This window comes from Peromyscus maniculatus, chromosome 23 (assembly GCF_049852395.1).
Source record: "Peromyscus maniculatus bairdii isolate BWxNUB_F1_BW_parent chromosome 23, HU_Pman_BW_mat_3.1, whole genome shotgun sequence".
Lineage (NCBI taxonomy): Eukaryota > Metazoa > Chordata > Mammalia > Rodentia > Cricetidae > Peromyscus > Peromyscus maniculatus.
The window spans coordinates 36,150,681-36,173,539 of NC_134874.1; the positions used below are offsets into that span (position 1 = coordinate 36,150,681).

Below are 22,859 nucleotides of genomic sequence, written 5' to 3' on the forward strand. Positions count from 1 at the left end.
CCTTGGAGTAGGCATAATTGATTCATATGGAATTTTCCATCAGTCCAACATCCCCAAATTGTACAAATATTAAAAGTACCCCAAGTATGTAACAGGTAGAGATGAAAACCAAAGGTTGCATGGCAGCCATCATGTGGCTCAGATCTGCTGGATCTTTGTCAATCAGCTGTGCTGGATTTATGATTTCTGCCATTACATTGAGATATGGCTGTGCCAAAAACAACCACAAATTAATATGGCACTGGCAGAAAAATATACCTGTAGATCAATACATAAATCCAAAACCCAAATTTGAGCACCTGTTAGATTAGTCATTTAATATTCAATAAAGACACTAAAAACAAGATTGAGAATTGAAAGCATCATGAAGACATGTTCTTTGAAAAACTGGAGTTCCACAAGTAGAAAAATGCAATTACACCCATAACTAGCACCGTTGCAAATTGTAACTCCAAAGGATCAAAGACCTGAACCTGAAAACAGGAACACTGAAATTGTTAGAAGAAAACATAATCAAAAGTCTCCATGATCCAGGTTCAGGATAAGACTTTCTGAATAGGACTCCACTTGACTAAGAATTAATTCTAACAACTGAAAAGTAGGAGTTCATGAAATAAAATGCCTCTTTACAGCCAAAGAAACAGTCAACTGAGTGGGGATAAAGCCTGCAGAATGGGAGAGAATCTTTGCCGGGTATATATCTGACAGTGGATTGATATCCAGAATATACAAAGAAGTGAAAAAAACAAAGTCTTAAAAAACAAATGACCTATTCTATAAGAAATGATCCTGGCATCTGAAATGAGATTATCAGTTGGAAATAAAATGGCTAATTAATAATTCAAAAAAGTCTGCCATCCTTAGAAATTATGGAAACATAAATCAAAACAACTTTAGATTTCATGTTACCACAGGAAGAATATAAAGATCCACAGAACAACCAACAAATGCTTGAGTAACACAGAGGAAAAGGAAATCCTCATTCATTTATGGTGGGATTATAACTGGGGCAGCCACTGTGCAAAATGGGGAAAAGTAATTCTGCCATATGACCCAGCAGTACCACTCCTTGTCTTACATCCCTAGGACTCCAAATCCTGCTCCACAGGTATCTGCTCTGCATGTGCAATGCGGCTTTGTTTAAAGCAATTAGGAAATAGAAAAACTTCTAAATACTCTAGAACTGACTAGTGGATAATAAAACTCTGATACACATAATCCATGGAAACCATTTGAGTATAAAGAAAAATGAAATCATAAACACTGTGGATATACGGGAGGAACTAGAAAAGATTATATTGAGTCAAAAAATCCTGACCCACCAAGACAAATGTCACATGTTCTTTCTCATCTGAGGCTCCTATCTCCAAATCTTCAGATGTGAGTACATGTCCTGGAGAAACTGCAGAAGACAGGAAACTGAGCAGGACCACTGCAGGAGCTGGGGAATAACAGAATGGAATAGCAGAGAAGAGATGACCAGAAAAGGGACATACAAAAGAGGGAGACTCTAATCGTGGAGGTAAGAGAGAGATAAGTACAGGTGAGGGAGGGAAGAGACTGAAATAACAATAAGGATGTCCAGAATGAGTGATGTGATCAAAAAGGAAAAAAAGGGATGAGGGAACTTTAGGGAAAAGGAAGGGAAGTAAATACAGAACAAGGAGGGAGGTGGTAAAATATCAGTAAGGATGTCTGAAATCCACAGAGTCTCATAATATTACTATAACTAGAAAAACCCTACAATACCATTAATTCTCTTTATACTGATATAAACAAAAACCCAACACCAGACATGAGAAACTTCCTTTGGGGCTGTTGTCCAGGGTTGTTGAAGGGTTCCCAAAGCATACCGCCTATCACTGCTGCCCTTGTTCATCCTGCAGAGTTGAAAAGTGAGTCCCTACTGCAGATGACACCATGTACTTCAGAAACAGAGCACAGAGACCCTTGAGGTGGAACTTATATGAATGCCCTTTCTCTGAGGACTGGCTTTTCACAGTACCAGAAGACATCATGCAAGCTTCCAAATGATTGAGACAACCAACAGTCCAAGCCTGTTATGTCCACTAAGAGCCATATCAATGACCAGCATAGCACAAAACCCTAAGGGTGAGGTAGTGGAATTCATACCTTGACAGTATTCAACAGCTCTTTAAATAGGACCCAAGACCCCCTCAACAATAAAGAAACCATTCCTATGCCTGAAACCTAAGTACTCAGTGATAGTGAAGTCATGATTATTACTAATTTACTAGACCAGCATGATCTGTAACAGCAATCTGTAAATGTTTGCCCTGATTCCCACAGATAATTGTAGTCTGTACTCCCCAGCAAGAAAACTTCTCTTTACAACAGATGAGACCATTATGGACCAATCAATCAAATGCAGAGTTGTGGAGGGCACCTCCAGTGGATAAATCTCCAATACCATTCCCAAACCTAAGGCTCACAGAACATTTCAGATTAGGGTGTGGAAAGATCATAATAAACGAAAGTTCAAGGGTTTGTCTGTGAGATTTTGTCTCCTAGTAAAATCATAAGCTAAACCCATACATAAGTCCTACCAACATGACCACCTAGATATGTGGAACTGACCAGAGACAAAAGGGGCAGACATGACAAAGTATTCAGGTGAATGATCACAATGCCCCAACCCTACCCAAAGAACAGGATGCAACTACAAAATGTTGAGAGGGGGAGAAATGGTCTTCCCCAGGGAAGAGCAGAGTTTGTCACTCAAAACAAAATGGTCAGCCCTAAAAACATATATTCAAGTAATGTCATACAGAACAATCCAGTTATATTAGTAATTCATATGTATACATATATAATTGTAATCCAATCAATGAAAAAAGGCTGTAATGTGAAAAAGAGTAATAAGGTGTATATGACACATTTCACATCAAGGAAAATGAAAGAAAAATAACACAATTTCATTATAATTTCAAAATCAAAGGAAAAGGAAACAAAAAACAAATGCTTGATATAGCAAATGCTCTAAGAATCAGGGTAGGTGTTAGTATAATATATAACTCTGTAGGGAAAAGGGCTTACCATGCAAACCTGACAACCTGAGTTTGAACTCTAAACATGTCAAAGTCAAGGAAGATGCCCCAGCTCCACAAAGATGTCCTGTGTTCTCCATATGTCAGCTATGGCACATACATGCATGCACACATGCACACACACACACATCAAAATAATCAGAAAGAGTTATTTTAATGACCTTTTCTTTATCTGAAGAAGTCCAGTAAGGAATTAGATATTTCCAGTTATCCTACCCTTATGATGATGACAATAACAGCGCGCTCTGCCAATAATTTCACCTATGGTAACATTTCACCTATGGTAATTTAGCTTTCAGAAAACTAAATTCTATTTAATTAATCTCCCTGTCTTTAATTTTCTTGTGATAACATATTCCATTTGTTATACAGTTGCTTAGTGTTGGTTTTATTGAAGCCAGTAGTTAAAAAGTAAATTGTCATCATTATTAGAATTTCATATTCTACTTTCACCAATTTTTCTTTATGTTATCCTTCCTTATTTAAATTGTAATATAATTACCTCATTACCTCTCTTCTCTTTTTCCCTCTAATCCCTCTCCTGGACTCAACATCGTCTTATTTTCTGTTAAATTTATTCCTCTTTTTCATTAACTGTTGATTTGTGTGTGTGCATGAATGCATGTATTCCTAAATACCATCTGTTATGTCTATATAATATTAGAGGTATATATGATCTCAGGGATAACCATCATCCTAGACAAAGGTCAACAGCTGTACCTTCCTTTACAAAGACTTGTTTTGCATACTATGTTTAATATTCCAAATGACAATTCTAAATGTTGTAAACTTAATTCTTTATATGGTACATTAAGGAAACAGCCCCACATGCACTTTTCCAGAACTTATTTTCAGGAAAGAATCATTGGATTAATTTATTCAAGGAATACACATGCATCCTGGACACTTGCACACCTCATATTGTCTGGCAGTACATAGCATGAATCACTACAAGAGCTGAAATGAAACTACCAATAATGAAAGGCAGTTTGGGGAAGTAGGGATGCAGATGACACAATAACATGAAGACTGCCACTCAAATGTTCACACATTGTGTGACATCAGCAGTGATTACTAATGAATATGGGGATGAGTGGGAAAGATATGGAGAACGCTGCTGCATCACAACACCACGGTCATGTCTTAGTTTTCTCCTTCTACATTCACAAGCAGATTGAGGAAAGTATTAATTCTCTACCTGTCTGATTGGAAATGTAACTCTCTGGACAAAGCATACAGGTAAAACAGCAGATCGGTCTTTCATCTTCTAGAATTTTCCAGAAACCTGGACCACAGCTCTGTGTACATACAGATTGAGGAGTCTGAGGGCAACACAGAAAAAAAATCATCATAATTTTGAGCATCAGTCACAGCCTTAAAATATTTTTAAGCTAAACTACCTAAACTACAAGCAGACTCTGAAAATTGTACATATTTATGAGGCACTGTGATGTCTCCATAAGGTAGTGTAGAATGTAGAGTTGAAGTTATCACACTTCCCGATGCTGAAAGTTCAAAATTTCATTATGGTGCCCCAACTGTGACTAACTTCTGCTGGCTTTTGTGAAATGTGTAGGACATCTATATATTCTCTCCTGTGAGGCAGAAAGCCAGAAATCCTTCCTTGTATGAATTATGGAACAGCTGAGTTGTCAGACATAAACCCAGACACATTTCTCTATCCATTTCTACCTTTACCTTCCCAGCTTGTAGTCACAACCATTCAGTCTGATTCACATTTCTCATGAAAGAAGCTATGGCCATTTGTGGATGGCCACAGCTTCTCCTGACACCATCATATGTTGATAGTCCATAGATGCTGAATTATGATCCATTACTGTGACTTTTATCCTTGACTCCCCCTATTCAGAATAGTGCTAAGTTTTTTGTTCCAAACATTAGTGGCTTCATTACTTAGAATTTTCATCAATTGCATTCGTAGTTAATCACTTAATAACTATACTTCTGAGAGTCTACCAGTGCAGATTAGACTAAGAGGTGAGTCTACTTTCATAGCTGATCACCCCAGCCTCCAGGCTTTGGGCCCAAGGGCTCGTCCCTGTGCCCCCTCACCACCCATTGCAGTCCCAGATTGAGGCCAGCAGGCAGGTCTCTTGCAGGCAGGTCAGACTACCACCATCCCCCACTGGACCCTGTAAGTAAAAGCCCCACCCCACCTCTGAAACCCACTCACGCTTTAAAACCACAGCTGCTCCCTGAGACACAGAGTCCATCAGCACTGACTAGACCAAGAGATCCGATTTTAGACCAAGAGTTCCCATTGGACCAAGAGTATGAATTGAACTGAGAGGCTCCCTCAGACACAGACACCACTTTCACCAAGTAGAGAAAGAGATGAGTACACACCAGTGTAAAAATACAGTCAACAATATAAAGACCAATATGGCAACACCAGAACCTAGTGGTTCTACATCAGTAAGACCTGAACATCCCAATGCAGAAGAAGCAGAATAAATTGACCTCAAATTATTTTAAGAAGATGACAGAGGTCTTTAAAGAGGAAATGAAAAATTCCTTTAAAGAAATTGGGGAAAGATAAACAAAAAATTGGAAGAAATCAATAAATCCCTTAAAGAAAACCCCCCAAAAAGCAATTAAACAAGTGAAGGAAACAGTCCAAGATTTGAAAACTGAAATAGAGGCAATAAAGAAGATACAAACTGAGGGAAGCCTGGAAATAGAAAATCTGAGTAAATAAACAGGAAACAAAGAGGCAAGCATAAACAACAGAATGAAAGAGATGGAAGAGAGAATCTCTGGTGCTGAATATGCAATAGAGGAAATAGATTCCTCAGTCAAAGAAAACATTAAAGCCAACAAAGTCATAACACAAAATCTCCAGGAAATCTGGGACACCATGAAAAGACCAAACATAAGAATAATAGGGACAGAAGAAGGAGAAGAATACCAACTCGAAGGAACAGAAAATATATTCAACATAAACATGAAAAAAAATTTTCCCTTCATAAAGTAGGAAATACCTATGAAGATACAAGAAGCCTATAGAACACCAAATAGACTAGACCTCCCAAAATGTCCCCTCAACACATAATAATTAAACCACTAAACATACAGAACGAAGAAAGAATATTAAGAGCAGCAAAGGAAAAAGGCCAAGTGACTTATAAAGGCAGATACATCAAAATAACACTGGACTTCTCAATGGAGACTTTGAAAAACAGAAGGTACTGGGCAGCTGTTATGCAGACACAAAGAGACCATAGATGCCAGCCTAGACTAGTATACCCAGAAAACTTTCAATTACCATAGATGGAGTGAACAAGGCATTTCAATACAAAACCAGATTTAAACATTACCTATCCACAAATCCCGCTCTACAGAAAGCACTAGTAGGAAAATTCCAACCTAAGGAAGTCAGTTTCTATTGTGTGGAACAATTTGAAGAGCATTGAAATTAGTTCTTCTTTGACAATCTGGTAGAATTCTGCACTGAAGCCAACCCCACAACTGACAGAGGACTGATTTCCACAGTATATAAAGAACTCAAAAAACTAGACATCAAAATACTGAACAATCAAATTAAAAATGGGCTAAAGAGCTAAACAGAGAATTCACAAAAGAAGAATCCCCAAATGGCTGAAAGACATTTAAAGAAATGCTCAACATCCTTAATCATCAGAGAAATGCAAATCAAAATGACTCTGAGATATCACCTTACACCTGTCAGAATGGCTATGATCAAGGCACTAATGACAATCAATGTTGGAAAGGATTCAGAGCAAAGGGAACACTCCTCCACTGTTGGTGGGATGGAAACTTGTACAGTCACTGTGGAAATCAATATGGCGGTTTCTCAGAAACTTGGCAATCGATCTACCTCAAGACCCAGCCAAATCACTGTTGGGTATATGCCCAAGGAATGCCCAATCATACCACAAACATACATGCTCAACTATGTTCATAGCAGCACTATTTGTAATAGCCAGAACCTTGAAACAACCTACATGCCTGTCAACTGAAGAATGGATTAAGAAAATGTAGTACATATACACAATAGAATACTACTCAGCAGAGAAAAATAATGACCGCATGAAATTTGCAGGCAAATGGATGGAACTAGAAATAATCATCCTGAGTGAGGTAACCCAAACCCAGGAGGACAAACATGGTATGTACTCATTCATAAGTGGATTCTAGATATAAATCAAAGAACAATCAGACTACAATGCACAGAACCATGCAGGCTATATAGCAGGGGGCACCCTAGAATGACTGTGGCTTATAATAAGTTTTGGTTTTACTCAGTTACTGAGCAAGTCTCAATGAAACATTTCACTATTATGATAAGAATTTATACTGTATCAAGCTGATAATAGAAAAATAAATAAATTTTTAAAAAGAAAAACTAAATTTAAAAAAGGAAGTCAGATACACCCACAAAAACACAGGCAATAGATAACCCCGCAGCAGTAAATACCAAAGAAGAGAAACACACACAGACACACTTCCACCAAAAGATAACAAAAATTAACAATCACTGGTCATTAATATCCATCAATATCAATGGATTTAATTTACCTATAAAAACACACAGGCTAACAGAATGGATACAAAATCAGGAACTATCCTTCTGCTGCATTTAAGAAACACACCTCAACTTCAAAAACAGACACTACCTCAGAATAAAAGGCTGGGAAAAGATTTTCCAATCAAATGGATTTAAGAAGCAAGCTGGTATAGCTATCCTAGTATCTAATAAAATAGACTTCAAACTAAAATCAATCAAAAGAGATCAGAAAAGACATTACATATTCATCACAGGAAAAATCCCCCAAGATGAAATCTCAATTCTGAATATTTATAACCCCAAACACAAGAGCATCCACATATGTAAAAGAAACATTACTAAAGTTTAAATCACACATCAAACCCCACATGCTAGTATTGGGAGATGGCAACACCCCACTCTCACCAATGGACAGGTCAGCCAGACAGAAACATAACAGAAAAATAAGGGAACTAAGAGATATTATAACTCAAATGGACTTAATAGATCTCTACAGAACATTCCACCTTAACAACAAAGAATATACCTCCTTCTCAACACCCCAGGGAACCTCCTCTAAAACTGGCAACATGCTTGGTCACAAAGCAAATCTCAACAGATACAAAAAAAAATTGGAATAACCTCCTGTATTTTATCAGACCACATTGGATTAAAGTTAGATTTCAACAATAACAAAAATTACATAAAGTCTAAAATTTTATGGGAACTGAATAATGCCCAACTGAATCACCACTGGGTCAAGGAAGAAATAAAGAAAGACATTAAAGACTTCCTAGAATTCAGAGAAAATGAATGATCAACATACCCAAACTTCTGGGACACCATGAAAGCAGTGCTAAGAGGAAAATTCATTGCACTAAATGGCCACATAAAGAAGATGGAGAAATGTCATACTAGTGACTTAACAGCACACCTGAAAGCTCTAGAGCAAAAAGAAGCAAACTCACCAAGGAGGAATAGATGTCAGGACATAATCAAATTGAGGGCTGAAATCAATAAAAGAGAAACAAAGAAAACAATACAAGAAATCAATGAAAACAAAGAGTTGGTTCTTTGAGAAAATCAACAAGATAGATAAGCTCTTACCCAGACTAACCAAAAGGGAAAAACAGAGCATCCAAATTTACAAAATCAAAAAGGAAAAGGGAGACATAGCAACAGATAATGAGGAAATCCAGAGAATCATGATGACATACTTAAAAAACCTGTACTCCACAAAATTGGAAAATCTAAAAGAAATAGATAATTTTCTGGATAGGTATCACTTACCAAAGTTAATTTGAGATCAGACAAACAATTTAAATACATCTATAACCCCTAATGATATAGAAACAGCCATTAAAAGTCTCCCAATCTGGCCAGATGTGGCAGAACATGCCTTTAATACCAGCACTTGGAAGGCAGAGGCAGGCAGATATCTGTGAGTTATAGGCCAGCCTGCACTAGAGAGCAAGGTCCAGGACAGGCTCCAAAGCTACACAGAGAAATTCTGTCTAAAACAAAAAAACAAAAAAACAAAAAACAAAAAACAAAAAAACACAGGACCCAATAGTTTCAGCAGATAATTCTACCAGATTTTCAAAGAAGAGCTAATACCAATACTCTTCAAATTGTTCCAAACAATAGAACCAGAAGGAACATTACCGAACTCCTTTTATGAGGCTACAGTTAGCCTGATACCCAAACCACACAAAGATGCATCAAAGAAAGAGAATTACAGACCAATCTCCCTCATGAACATTGATGAAAAAATATTCAATAAAATGTTGGCAAACTGAATCCAAGAACACATCAAAAAAATTATCCACCATGACCAAGTAGGCTTTATCTCATGGATGCAAGGATGGTTCAACATATAAAAATCTGTCAATGTAATTCATCATATAAACAAACTGAAAGAAAAAAAAACATGATCATCCCATTAGGTGCTAAAAAAAATCCTTCAACAAAATCTAACACCTATTCATGATAAAGGTCCTGGAGAGATCAGAAATACAAGGAACATACCTTAACATAATAAAGGCAATTTACAGCATTTTAACAGCCAACATCAAATTAAATGGAGAGAAACACAAAACAATTCCACTAAAATCAGGAATAAGACAAAGTTGTCCACTCTCTCCATATCTATTCAAGATATTACTCAAAGTTCTAGCTATAGTAATGGGACAACAAAAGGAGATCAAGGGAATATAAATTTGAAAGAAGAAGTCAAACTTTTGCTATTTGCAGATGATATGATAGTATACATAAGTGACCCCAAAGATTCTACCAGGGAACTCCTACATCTGATAAACTCCTTCAGTAATGTGGCAAGATACATTATTAACTCAAAAAATTCAGGAGCCCTCCTATATACAAATGATAAGTGGGCTGAGAAAAAAATAAGATAACATCACCCTTTATAATAGCCACAGATAATATAAAATATCTTGAGGTAACTATAACTGAGCAAGTGAAAGACAAATATGATAAGAACTTTAAATTTCTGAAAAAATAAATTGAAGAAGACATCGGAAAATGGAAAGTTCTCCCATGCTCATGGATAGATAGGATTAACATAGTAAAAATGACAATTTTACCAAAAGCAATCTACAGATAAAATGGAATACCCATCAAAATCTCAACAAAATTCTTCACAGACTTGAAAGAACAATATTCAACTTCATAAGGAAAAACAAAAAACCCAGGATAGCAAAAAGAATCCTGTACAATAAAGCAACCCCTGGAGGCATCACCATGCCTGACCTCAAGCTTTACTATAGAGCTACAGTAAAAAAAAAAAAAAAAAAAATACAGCAGAACAATGGAATCAAATTGAAGACCCTGACATTAACACACACACACCTATGAACACCTGATTTTTGACAAAGAAGTCAAAACTGTACAATGGAAAAAAGAAAGCATCTTCAATAAATGGTGCTGGCATAACAGGATGTCAACATGTAGAAAACTGCAAATAGATCCATAACTGTCACCATGCACAAAACTCAATTCCAAATGGATCAAAGTCCTCAACACAAATCCAGTTACACTGAATTTGATAGAAGAAAAAGTAAGAAGTAGTTGTAGTTGAAAGTTTTCCTGTGTCCTGGCTAGCCAGCTCTAGGGACAAATCTCTCCCACTTGTGTCCCACAAGTAAATACACAGAGGCTTATATTAATTATAACTGCTTATAAAAGCTCAGGCTTATTACTGACTAGATCTTACACTTAAATTAACCCATAATTCTTATTTATGTTTAATCATGTGGCTTGTACCTTTTCTCAGTTCTGCCTTGTCATCTTGCTTCCTCTGTGTCTGTCTGGCAACTCCTGACTCAGCCTTTCCTCTTCCCAGAATTCTCCTCATCTACTCACTCTGCCTATACTTTCTGCCTGGCTACTGGCCAATCAGCATTTTATTAAACCAGTATACAAGGGCATTATCCCACAACAAGTAGTCTTGAAGGCATTGGCATGGGAGACCACTTCCTAAATATAACACCAGTAGCACAGAAACTGAGAGTAACAATTAATAAATAGGACTGCCTGAAACTGAAATGCTTTTGTAGGGCAAAGGACAAGGTCATTAAGACAAAACAACAGCCTATAGAATGTGAAAAGATCTTCACCAGACCCACATCTGACAGAGGTCTAAATTTCCAAAATATATAAAGAATTCAAGAAACTAGACATCAAAATACCAAACAATCCAATTAAAAATACACTAATGGACTACAGAGTTAACAAAGAATTCTCAACAGAAGTATCTCAAGTGGCTAAAAGACATTTAAGAAATTGCTCAACATCCTTAGCCATCAGGGAAATGCTAATTAAAACAACTCTGAGATACCATCTTACAACTGTCAGAGTGGCTATGATCAAAAACACTGATAATAGCTTCTGTTGGAGAGGTTATGGAGCAAAGGGAACACTCCTTCACTGTTGGTAGGAATGCAAACTTGTACAACTACTGTGGAAATCAGTATGGCGGTTTGTCAGAAAATTGGGAACCAATCTATCTCAAGACCCAGCTATACCACTCTTGGGCATGTACCCAAGGAATTTCAGTCATACCACAAGCACACATGCTCAACTATATTCATAGCAGCATTATTCATAATAGCCAGAACCTGGAAACAACCTAGATGCCCCTCAGCTGAAGAATGGATAAATAAAAGGTGGCACATATACACAATGGAGTACTACTCAGCAGTAAAAATCAATGACAACATGAAATTTGCAGGCAAATGAATATAACTAGAAAAAATACCCTGAGTGAGGTAACCCAGACTTAGAAGGGCACCTGGTATGTACTTGCTCATAAGTGCACACTAGATGTAAAGCAAAGGATAACCAGACTCCAACCCGCAGTTCCAAAGAAGCTAGTTAATGAGGATGACCCAAAGAGGAATGAATGGATCACCCTGTGAAGGAGAAATAGATGAGCTCTCCATGAACAAACTTGCGCGGGGGGTGGGGGGGGCTTCATCCAGTAACTGATGGACACAGGTGCAGAGATTCAAAGCCAAGCACCAGGCCAAGCTCTAGGAGTCCAGTTGATGAAAGAAAAGAGGGATTCTATGATCAAGAGGCATCAAGATCACAATGGAGAAGCCTACAGAGACAACCAAGCAAACTAGTGGGAACTCAGGGACTGTGGACTAATAGCTGTGGAGCCCCCATGGACCACACTAGGCCTTCTGCAAAGGAGAGATAGTTGAATAGGTTGAACTGTTTAAGGGGACCCCTGGCAGTGGGGTCAGGATCCATCCCTAGTGCATGATCAGGCTTTTTTGAGCCCAGTGCCTATGGTGGGACACCTTACACAACCTTGGTGCAGTCCAGAGAGGGCTTTGGACCTGTCTCTACTGAATGTGCCAGGCTCTTCTTACTCCCCATTCGAGGGCTTACCTTGGAGGAGGCAGGACTGGGGGGGGGTAGGTTGGGAGGGAAGGCTGTGGGGCGAAAGGAGGGAGGAGAGGGGATCTGTGGTTGATAATAAATTGAATAGAAAATTTCTCAATAATATAAACGAAGAAAGAAGGAATTAAAAATATATTTATATTAAAAACAACTATATACAATTTTAATATTAATAGTTTTGGAAATTGTATATGCAAGGATATATTTCTCTCCTTCCCTTAGACATGCTTCTTGCCATGATTTGGAAGTCAGTGTCTGTTTCATAAATATCTACATATTAATAGATACATGGGGCTGGAGAACCAGCTCAGTGATTCAGAGTGCAGGCTGCTTTCACAGAGAAACCTGAGTTCAGCTCCCAGTATACAAACCAGGCAGCTCACAAACATCAGTTATAATGAGAAATTGCATAAATATTGGTAATTTATTTCCTCTTTGTAAAACCTGTGGGCATGTTTGAGTATGAGTTATCTTAGACTGAGGGAAAATTAATCATCAGCATGCATATATATATAAGGAAAATATGTATATATTTATACACATGATTGTGTGCATGTATGTGAATACTCACAGAAACACACACTCATATATACAGTCATGAACGCTGATTTATTCATTCCCTGCAGCATGAATGAACACACCCAAATTGAATTTCAATTTAAACTAATTCTATCTACCAGCATTATCCATCGAAATGTGTGTGCTTGTGTGTATATGTATATGTACCTGAACATGTATATGCATATCTATACATATATCAAAGTCAAAATCAAAAGATTGATTTATTTCTAAATTGAAGATATCAAACAGAACTAAGGAGATGGCTCAGTACTTAATGTACTTGCAATATAAGCATGAGGTCCTGAATTTGATCATGCAGAAGGGAAATATAGAAACGTGAGGTGGAGAACTGTGTTTCTGTATTCCCAATATGGCATTCATAGAGACAGGGTGTCACTGTCCCGTTGAATACAGCTAAATCATAAAGCAAGGGGTTCAGAGAGAGACTATGTTCACAATAAAATGGAGAAAAAATGAGGAAGTTAACCAGTGCTGACTGTCGCCACAACAACCACAGGCAGTGACATGCAGGAGAATTCATACACAACCTCACAACAGAAGCTAAGAAATTAGAATATAAAAATAATTTAAAATTTCAAAGAGACATCACAATCAGTTCTCATAAATCTTTGCAGATATTTGTCTATATATTAAATATTGAAATTCAGCCAGACCTGATTGAAGTTGCTTGGCCATTTGATCATAACTTCATTGATGAAAAGGCCTTGATCTTGTGGACTCCTGGAGACAAACTCTCCTACTTTAACTAGAAATGAATAATGATTTGTATGTCCCATAAAATTTTGTACATCATACTTTTCCACATGATTCTTGTTCTCATCAAAGCATATTTGGTCTCCAGCAGCATTTGTAAATTGAATTTTTCTCAGAAAAGGATGAAGCTGGAGAGAGACATCAATTGGATATGAGTAGTGTATGCAAATCTCTCACTTGTGGTCCCTAAGAGCAATCCTCTTTCTCTCTCCCTACGCTGGCTTTCTTTTTGAAGAGACTTCATTTGAGCAATTGTCTCCCCCACTTGTTCCAGTGAGATGAACTTTTCTCCCTATGAAATTAATGTGGAAGTAGCTGAACAAAAAGAAAAATGTTGTCTAAGGGGTGGAACATAGTGCAGTGTGGACCATGTTTTAGTGGGAACAAGGCCCTGTGTCTCTCCCCAGCAAGGAAAAAATGTCTCTAATTAGAAAATACAGATGATTTCTGAGTGAATCTGGAACAAAATGGAAGCAACACTAGTCTATTTGTTTATAGGTGTTAAGATATTTACCTTCTTTATGGCACACCATGAACCTATGTGTGTATGGTTAGGTAGGTAGATATGTGTACATGTAGATAGAGAGAGTGTCTGGACTTGATAATATTAGCAGGGGTTTATTCAAAATTCCATATTCTTGACAATATATATTAATATGCAGAAATTTTGTATGCAATTTGTTTTACAGGAAATTGGAAATAGACCCACTGCCTGCCTCCAATCCTTAATTCAGTTTGGGTCACAACTTTTGTCTTTCAACTTTGATAAGAACAATATTGGAGTCAAAATTAAAATTTAAATGTTCTGTGATTAAGCTAAATTTTTAAAATGATTTCTAATATTTTTATATTAATTTATTTTGTGTATGAATTTCCTTCCTGGACATATGTATGTGCACTACACATGTTCCTGGTGCCCGTGAAGACCAGAAGAGTGTGCTGGACTGAGTGGAAGTGGACTTGGAGACATTTGTAAGCTGCAATGTAGATACTAGGAACTGAACCTGCATCTTGTCAAGAGCAGCAGTTACATCTGACTTCACATCCCTCTCTGGTCCCTAGATTTGTATTATTTTTAATTCTGCGTATTGCCTATGTATATGTATGTATATTCACAAACTGTATTCCTGATATCTGCAGAGAGCAGAAGAGAGTGACACATTCCTAAAACCTGGAGTTACAGACAACTGTGAGCTGCCATGCTAACAACCAAACAGAGTTCCTCTGACTGAGCATCAAGTGCCCCTAACTAAAGAGCCATCCCTCCAGCTTGATTTCATTACATATTTAAATTAATACAATGGGTTAATTTTTCACATTCTGAGATTCACTATTGTGTTAACTATTTAACAACTCATTTCATAAAGAACCGTTTTTTTTAGATATTAAGTTATCTGTACAAGAGACACACTAACTTACCTAATATCACATCTCTGGAAGCCATGTTCACAAACTGTGTCCATGTCTATGTCAAATATTATTATCCATAATACTAAAAGCTACATAGTACACTATACATTCAGAGTTCATTTTCTATTTATCTACTTTAGACTGAATTAAAATGAAATAAAAGTGAAAAGTTTGTTCACCAAACTTCTTGAGGATCACCTATTTGAACGGGAACATCAAGGCTCATAGGTATAATTGAGTCAGAAGTTTATATCAGGATGGTTTAAGCCCAAACATACCCACTTGTAACTATAAAAAGGTGATATGGCTTAGGCTCATGAGCACAATCTGTATTAAAATATTTAATAATGGAGGCATAGTCTTTGGTTTCTCCTTAATTTTATCTTATTTAAGAGTAAATAGTCTGTAAAAAGCAATTTCTTTCTCAGTTACTTTTGAGGTTATGACAGCCTATTTTTATTTTCCATAAAAGTTTCTCCCTATGGTCTTGGGTGGTTAAATATATATTATATTTTATGTGAAATAGCTGCTGTTAGATATGGTGACTATGTCTCTATCTGATGGCACCAGATATATTCCATGAAATTATATAAATTATTATTATTGAACTTGCTAACTTTGACAATAATTGATTTTGAATATTTTAACAGAATTTCATTACATAAAAGGAAAACATTTTTTAAAATATGCACAAATTTCATGTCTTGAAATCAAAGCTACAGTAGCCCAAATCGTGCACCATAATTACAGACACATACTTACCCACTGTGAAAGATCTCTTTCCATTTTGCCTTTTATTTTTATTATAAGATGAAAATGTGTTGTACGTTTGACTTCAATGACTCAACTACTAATTAGTTCCCAGCGCTTCCCTTGCTTTTGAGATAGGCTTACCTGCCAGGGTAGAAGCCTGTCATGGTTTGTGTCTTCATGAGATCTTATTCCTGTTGTCCCCAAAAGCATTTTATGGAGGGTGTGGGCCACTGCATACACTGCATTCCATATGGAAAAGCTAGGCTCAGAAGTGATCATCACATTTATTTCTTGCTTTGTCTTTAGGGATATATTCAGTGGGCAGGGTTTATGATTTCCACATAGCAGAGGAGGAGGTGAGCAATAAAAATTGTCAATCCAGAATTTATTAAAGTAAAGCTCACCTGGGTACCGGGAGGGTGTAAGTGCCTCTAGAAAGGGCTTGAAGCCAGGGATATCTCTCTTCTTTGAAAATGAGAAGCTTCCTTCAAAAAAGTCCATAAAATCGTTTTTTTCATAGAATACAGACTCTAAATAAACTAAGTGGCACTTTGCCATGATCCACACCTTCCTTTTGGCTTTCATGATTTCATTTTGCCTGCAGAAAAATACTAAGTCATCTATATCACCATAGAATACATGCACATTTGCTTGTGTATGTTGGATCAAATTCACCAACACAACATCAGATGTTAACTGAAACTTCCAATTAGCCTGGAGTTTTTCTGCAAAAGCCACACAGATATCTTCTGATACCATCTCTGCTTTCAGGTCAGAGAGGAACTCCTTTCCTTTCAGATCATCAGACACTATGAGCCCTACCCACTTCCAGCCAAAGTGCAGCAGTAGAGAGGTCACCCCTTGGGTTAGAGCTGTGTCTTTGGGAGACATCTGGTAAAGGGATGGGAATGTATCTCTGTCACTTAGCATAGAATCAAAAGTTCCATATGTGACCTGCAGAAGCAAACAGAAAAAAAAGGGGATTCTGAGTTTCTAGGTATTTGGATTCCTCACCCTTAGAGAGAAAGTGAGTTCATTATTCGCATAAGGGTATCAGGAAACTGAATGTTGGTAAGGAGACTGTCTTCTGTGATATTAGCTTCTCTCTCTCATTGTGTGATGGAATATGGTCTTTGTCAAGTACTATGGGCTACAGAGTTACTAAGAACTCTGAAGCAATTGAGTGAACAATATTCTGTTCATGTTAGATTTTAAAGGCACCATGGATTTCTCTTGTTCCAATAACAATGGAACAGAGTATGGGATGTAGAGTTAGACTGCAGAAGCATTACCAAGTGCTTTACTCTGACCACAGGACATCACCTTCCCTAGATCCTCTGCCTTCAAGAATGTAAATAACACATTTTTCGTCACAGATTCGCTCCTGTTTTAGAAAAGAGCAAATCATGAATATCTGGGGGAATTTCACCAAGCATTGTTGCATCATACTTCCCAAATGATAGGTTTGACAAAGTCATTACCAAGAAACTAATTTAAAATGCAAATCTCTGAGATAGATGGAAATTCTTGTGTATATAATTTTTCTTACTTTAGGATACAATAAATGTATGAATTGTTTCACTGAGTGATAATGATCAGTTTTACATTGTCTGATTTTCTAATCTTGATTATCCATGAGTAAGTCACTCACCGAATATTTTCTCTATTTGCAGTGATGCCTACTGATGGTTGCTTCGCTTCAGTAGTGCCTGGCAAGAGCCAATTGTCAGGATGTATCTAAGTAGATGTTCTCAGTGAGTGCTATTCAGAGATCTACTTTCCAGAATGAGAAAATAAACTCCTTGGAACATTTTCATTTGTGATGGTCCAAGGATTGTCCCAGATTTGTTTACATGTCCTGAACTTACTATTCCTCTATCTGTCACTCATTGAACACAGGGTTAACTATAAGATGGTTATACCCCAGCTTGGGCAGTTAGTTATCTGGGTTGTATGTTTGACTTATGAACAGCACTCAGCTATGAGCTGCCAAGTACATCTTGCCAGTGACTGGAGATAGAATCATGAATATTACTAAATGATCTTCATAGAAATCCAAGTATTTACTGCTCATGTTTTTCACCACACTCCACTGTTGATCATAGCAGGATGCACGTACTTCTTTCACTTACATTTGAAGTCACCAGCAGGAAATATAGAAAACTTCTTCATTTTCTTTTGGTCAGATGTTTTATGTGATTATGGACACCAAAACTTTGCCAACTTACTTGTGGAACTTTGTAGAGCTCTAAAAGTGTTCCAATTGCAGCAGAAAATTCAGGCCTGGTTCCTGCAATGATTCCAAGAGCTTTGTGTTGAGTTTTGAATTTGTAGTTAGGGATAAACTCACTCCTTCCAGACAGCCACATCAGAGGGCCCTCCAAGGTTCTCCGGTGGGAGTTAAAGGCATTGTAGAGGTGGAAACCCAAGGTCACATTGGGAAGCAGGTGGACATCCTTATTGATCTCCTCAATGGCAAAGTAGAATGCCAGCAAATATTGATAGTTTTTCCATCTCCATCTAAACAGGAGGGGCAGAATGATGGGTACAGTCAGGCCATTGTTTTTAGAAACTCGTTAGCAAATTCAAGAAATTAGACGTCATTAAGTTCTGACTTCTTTCCTGACACATAAAGCTTGTGTGAATGAGCCCCTGACAGCTCAGAAACATCATGGAATGACTCAAAGTCTCAGTACTTGGTTTCTTGAAGAGCATAGTGTGGATTTAGTGTCACTTGTCTGTGTCCTGTGGCTGATCAGTACATGGTGCTTATGATGTATCTATACACTGAAGCATTGGGCAACGGAAGACACTACTGTTCTCTCTAGGATTGTGAATAAGAGTTTCATATCCTTTTATTTTGTAATGATTTGATTTCATACTCATTCTTGAAAAGTGTAATAATTTTGTTTCCATGCATGCCTAGTGTTAAAGTGTTTCTTATGGACATAGACAGAGAGCTACGCAGTAGGCATCTGCCTCCTGTTGTAGGAAACCTTGCAACAATCCCAGAACCTACATGGTGGCTCAGAACCATCTGTAGATTTAGCCAGGAGCTCCTCTCCTAGCATATTTGGGCCCCAGGCACACATGTAGCATACACACATATATAATAAGGAAAGCACTCAAACACCTGACATAAAAATAAATAAACCTTTTTGGAAGTGCTTCTGGGGCTTGAGAAGTGACTGAGAGGTTAAGACTACTTGCTGTTCTTGGGGAGTGCTCTAACAGGTCAAAGAAGCTACTCTTCGGCTTACAATAGTGTATACCAGTTTTAAGAAGTCATGTGTTCTCCTCTGGCCTCTTCAGTCAGAAGGAACACATATGGTACACAGATAGACATGTAGGGAAAACACTCATAGACATAAAATAAAAAAATTAAAAATTGAAAAACTAATAAAGAAAGAAAAGAGAGTTTCTCTAAGGTTGCAGATTAAATGAGTGATAGCATCTCCTGTGTAAGCCAGTGAAAGAATCAAAGTTCCTGAAAATAGAATATGAAAAAGAGGAAAAGCTCCCACATCCATGAAGGCAGTGAAGAGTGCTCAGAATGAGAGGAAAGGAAACTCTGGATGCAGGAAGTTGGGCTGAACTGTCTCACACATGTCATTTGGTGGTTGGGGAGCGGTCTCTAGAGGGTGCTTTCAAAACTTTGCTTGACAAGAGCCTGCCTAGTCCCACTGCAGACAAGTCAGAGAATTCATGAGGCCCAAGTCCCCTGGGTTCTGTTGAAGCAGAATCTACCTAGAGGCCTGAGGGCAGCAGGAAGAAATGCAGTTTGTTTACACTGTGTTAATTTGGGATCTACGGCTAGATGCTATGTTAAGAGAGAATCTGTTGTACGAAACCTGGTAATTGGAAGCTATGGAGAGAGGGAGGGAGAAATTATTTTCCCCCAGGGATTATCTAATACCAAATATTCAGCAGTAAAAGTGTATACATGTCTATAAATGTATACATGTGTATCAATGTATGCATGTATATAAATGAATACATGTGCATAAGTGCATCTATGTGTACAAATGTATGCCTGTGTACACATGCATGCATGTGTATAAATGAATACATGTATATAAATGTATGCATGTATATAAATGCATATATTGTAAAAATGAATAGATGCATATAAATGTATTCATGTATAAAATGCATATGTGTATATAAATGTATGCGTGAGTATAAATGCATGCAGGTTTATAAATACATACATATGTATAAATATATGCATGTATAACATGCTATAGTCTATGCATGCTTATAAAAGAATACACGTGTATAAATGCATGTATGTGTATAAATGAATTGTGTATGAATTATGAATTTCTATAAATGCATACATGTGTACAATACAATAAATGTGTACAAATGTATACATGTGTATAAATATACATGTATAGAAGTATAAGCATGTGTATAAATGCATATAGGTATATAAATGCATACATGTAAATATAATTGCATACTTGTGTATAAATACATACATGTGTACAAATTCCTAGATGTGTTTAAATGCATACATGTGTATAATTGTATGCATGTTTATAAATACATACATGAGAATCCCTGGAAAGAGCCATGTCTAAAAACTGACTGAATAGAACTTCTGTGATATGGAAGGTTGAAGTGTTGTATGTCTAGAGACTCATTAACTTATTCCAGGCTAACTGTAGCACCCTGAACAGCCATTTCTTGGACATGTCTGCAGGTGAGCTAACCTCCTATAACTAGTTAATTAAAGATGTTTGAAATCTACTAACTTATGAGACAACTGACTTCCAACAACCTAAAAGCTAAAAATGACATTGCATAGCATCTTGGGTCTGTGGGATAAGTTTTCACATCTTGCCTGTGACTTCCTCTCTGTTGTTTTCACTAATCTTTTGATTTACAAATTTCTTATATTTTACTACAAAAACTTCATGAAACTGCCCCCACCTTGGAACATGTAATCTGGGGTCAGCCAAATCTGTGGTCACCAGCCATAGTCACTGAAATATGGTTCTAGAATGAATTGTCTCTTCTGTTTGATCTGAGGGTTGAGGTTTTTCCTATGACACAAAAGTAATACTCAACACGAAACAGTTGGTTCAGTTGGTTAAATTTGTGTACTCATTTGTTTATATATGTATGCACCCTTCTTCATAAAAATCATAAAACAAATTTAATTTGAGAGGGAGTAGGGCTGGGAGGACAGGATAGAGTTGGAGGTAGAAAATGAAAGAGGAAACGATAGAATTGCATCTTAAATATTGAGGTGTTGGGAAGCAGAAAGTTCAAAATATATTGTCTGAGATATTTTTATGAGTACTGTATTTAGTCTGCCTCATGTCCTGAGTGATAGAAAGTATAGAATGTATATTTTAGAGAGAAGGAGTGTAGGAAAATTATGGACCAAAGGGATTAGGCAGCAGGCAAGCTATTCCAGGAAGGACATAAGAAAGAGAGCCCAGTCCAGGGCAATCACAAACCAAGCTTCTCCCCACAGAGTTATCCTGGGATTTGAATGAAACCGCTGAAACTACGAGGTCAGTAAAAAATACAGAATTGCAAACCTGTTGGTCATTGCAGTGAAGGACAAGACTGTGACATCCTGTTGTCAGTCTGAGAGTCACACAGCTGCCCTCTCACCTGGTGATTAATACTGAACAGGTTTTCAAGTGTCATTGCCTGTAATGTTCTCATGATATGGTGGCTTCCCGGTCTCAAGTCACCAAGGAGACATCCTCCAGCTAAACAGTAACCAGAGCAGTATGGTTGGGGTTGGCCCCAAAGAGTGAGAGAATAGAGCCAGTACCCAGAATTCACAGCTCAAAGTGGCTACATAGCTCTGATATACCAGTTGGGAAAATGGTGCCTATGAGCACAGGCTGGTGGACATCATACTCTTATCTAATAAAGACTCAAGAACAACATAAGCCAAAGAAAAGACAAGAGTCCACACTGTCAGCTGACCTCCCTCTATATGTTCAGCCGGCAGTCTGCAATTACTAAGGACAGGGGATTCCTTTCTGCTAGTCCTCATCTTCTTTTCTTTATTTTTATACTTGATTAAAATTTTCTCCACCCCATTTAGCAGAGTTTGTATACTTAAATTACTTGAGAATACCTTATATGCATAGCATATGTTTTTATCAAATCTGCACCACCCCCATTACCACATATTCCTCCCTTATTCTTCCTGACACTTTCTCCACCCAAATTCAAGTGCATTCTCTGTAATTCCCCAGAGAGTCCACTCTGCATTACCAACATATACATTGCAGTAAGGCCTTCTGCTGCAGTATGGGAATCCTCTCAGTGTTTACACCCTAAAGAAAACTGTATTTCTCATTCCCAGAAGCTGCTAAATGCCAAAGGCTCATCAGGCAGAAAAGTATTCATGATCCTCTATCCCATTAATGTGTTTGGGGGGTCTTTTCCTGCAGGTCCTGTGCAGTAGGTTCCTGTGTGCCATGACCATGTGATGTAAGGAATAATTTCACCCCAAATCATGCACTACTTTTTACTCTTAGAAAAGTCTACCCATAATCTGACGTAGTCTCTGAGATTTTGTAAAGACTGCATGAAACATGCCCCATGTAGAGCTGAGCACAGTCTCTTATTATCTGGTTGGTGACCACTTATAGGTCTATGTAGTAACCAACAGCTATTGGAAAATGAAGCTTCTCTGAAAAGATATGAAAGAAGTATTCATTGAACTGCCCATATAAAGGTAAGAACTGAGGAGGCAGGTACAATATTTGTCTGTTTAGCATAATAATTATAGTAGTTCTCATTTTGGATTAATGGCATGACTAGCCAGAGTTTCTTAGGTCAGTTAAGGGAGTGAGGCA

General features: G+C 37.5%; 1 protein-coding gene across 1 annotated transcript in view; it reads right to left on the reverse strand.

Moving 5' to 3' along the window:
• LOC143270610 (vomeronasal type-2 receptor 116-like) overlaps window positions 1-22,859 on the reverse strand; it is a 56,193-nt gene that overhangs the window by 13,328 nt on the left and 20,006 nt on the right. The window contains exons 4-7 of the mRNA XM_076561137.1: window positions 18,252-18,543; window positions 16,165-16,977; window positions 13,761-13,988; window positions 4,267-4,390 (exon numbers count right to left, since the gene is read on the reverse strand). Coding sequence (XP_076417252.1) covers window positions 4,267-4,390; window positions 13,761-13,988; window positions 16,165-16,977; window positions 18,252-18,543 — 1,457 coding nt within the window. The remainder of the gene's footprint in view (window positions 1-4,266; window positions 4,391-13,760; window positions 13,989-16,164; window positions 16,978-18,251; window positions 18,544-22,859) is intronic.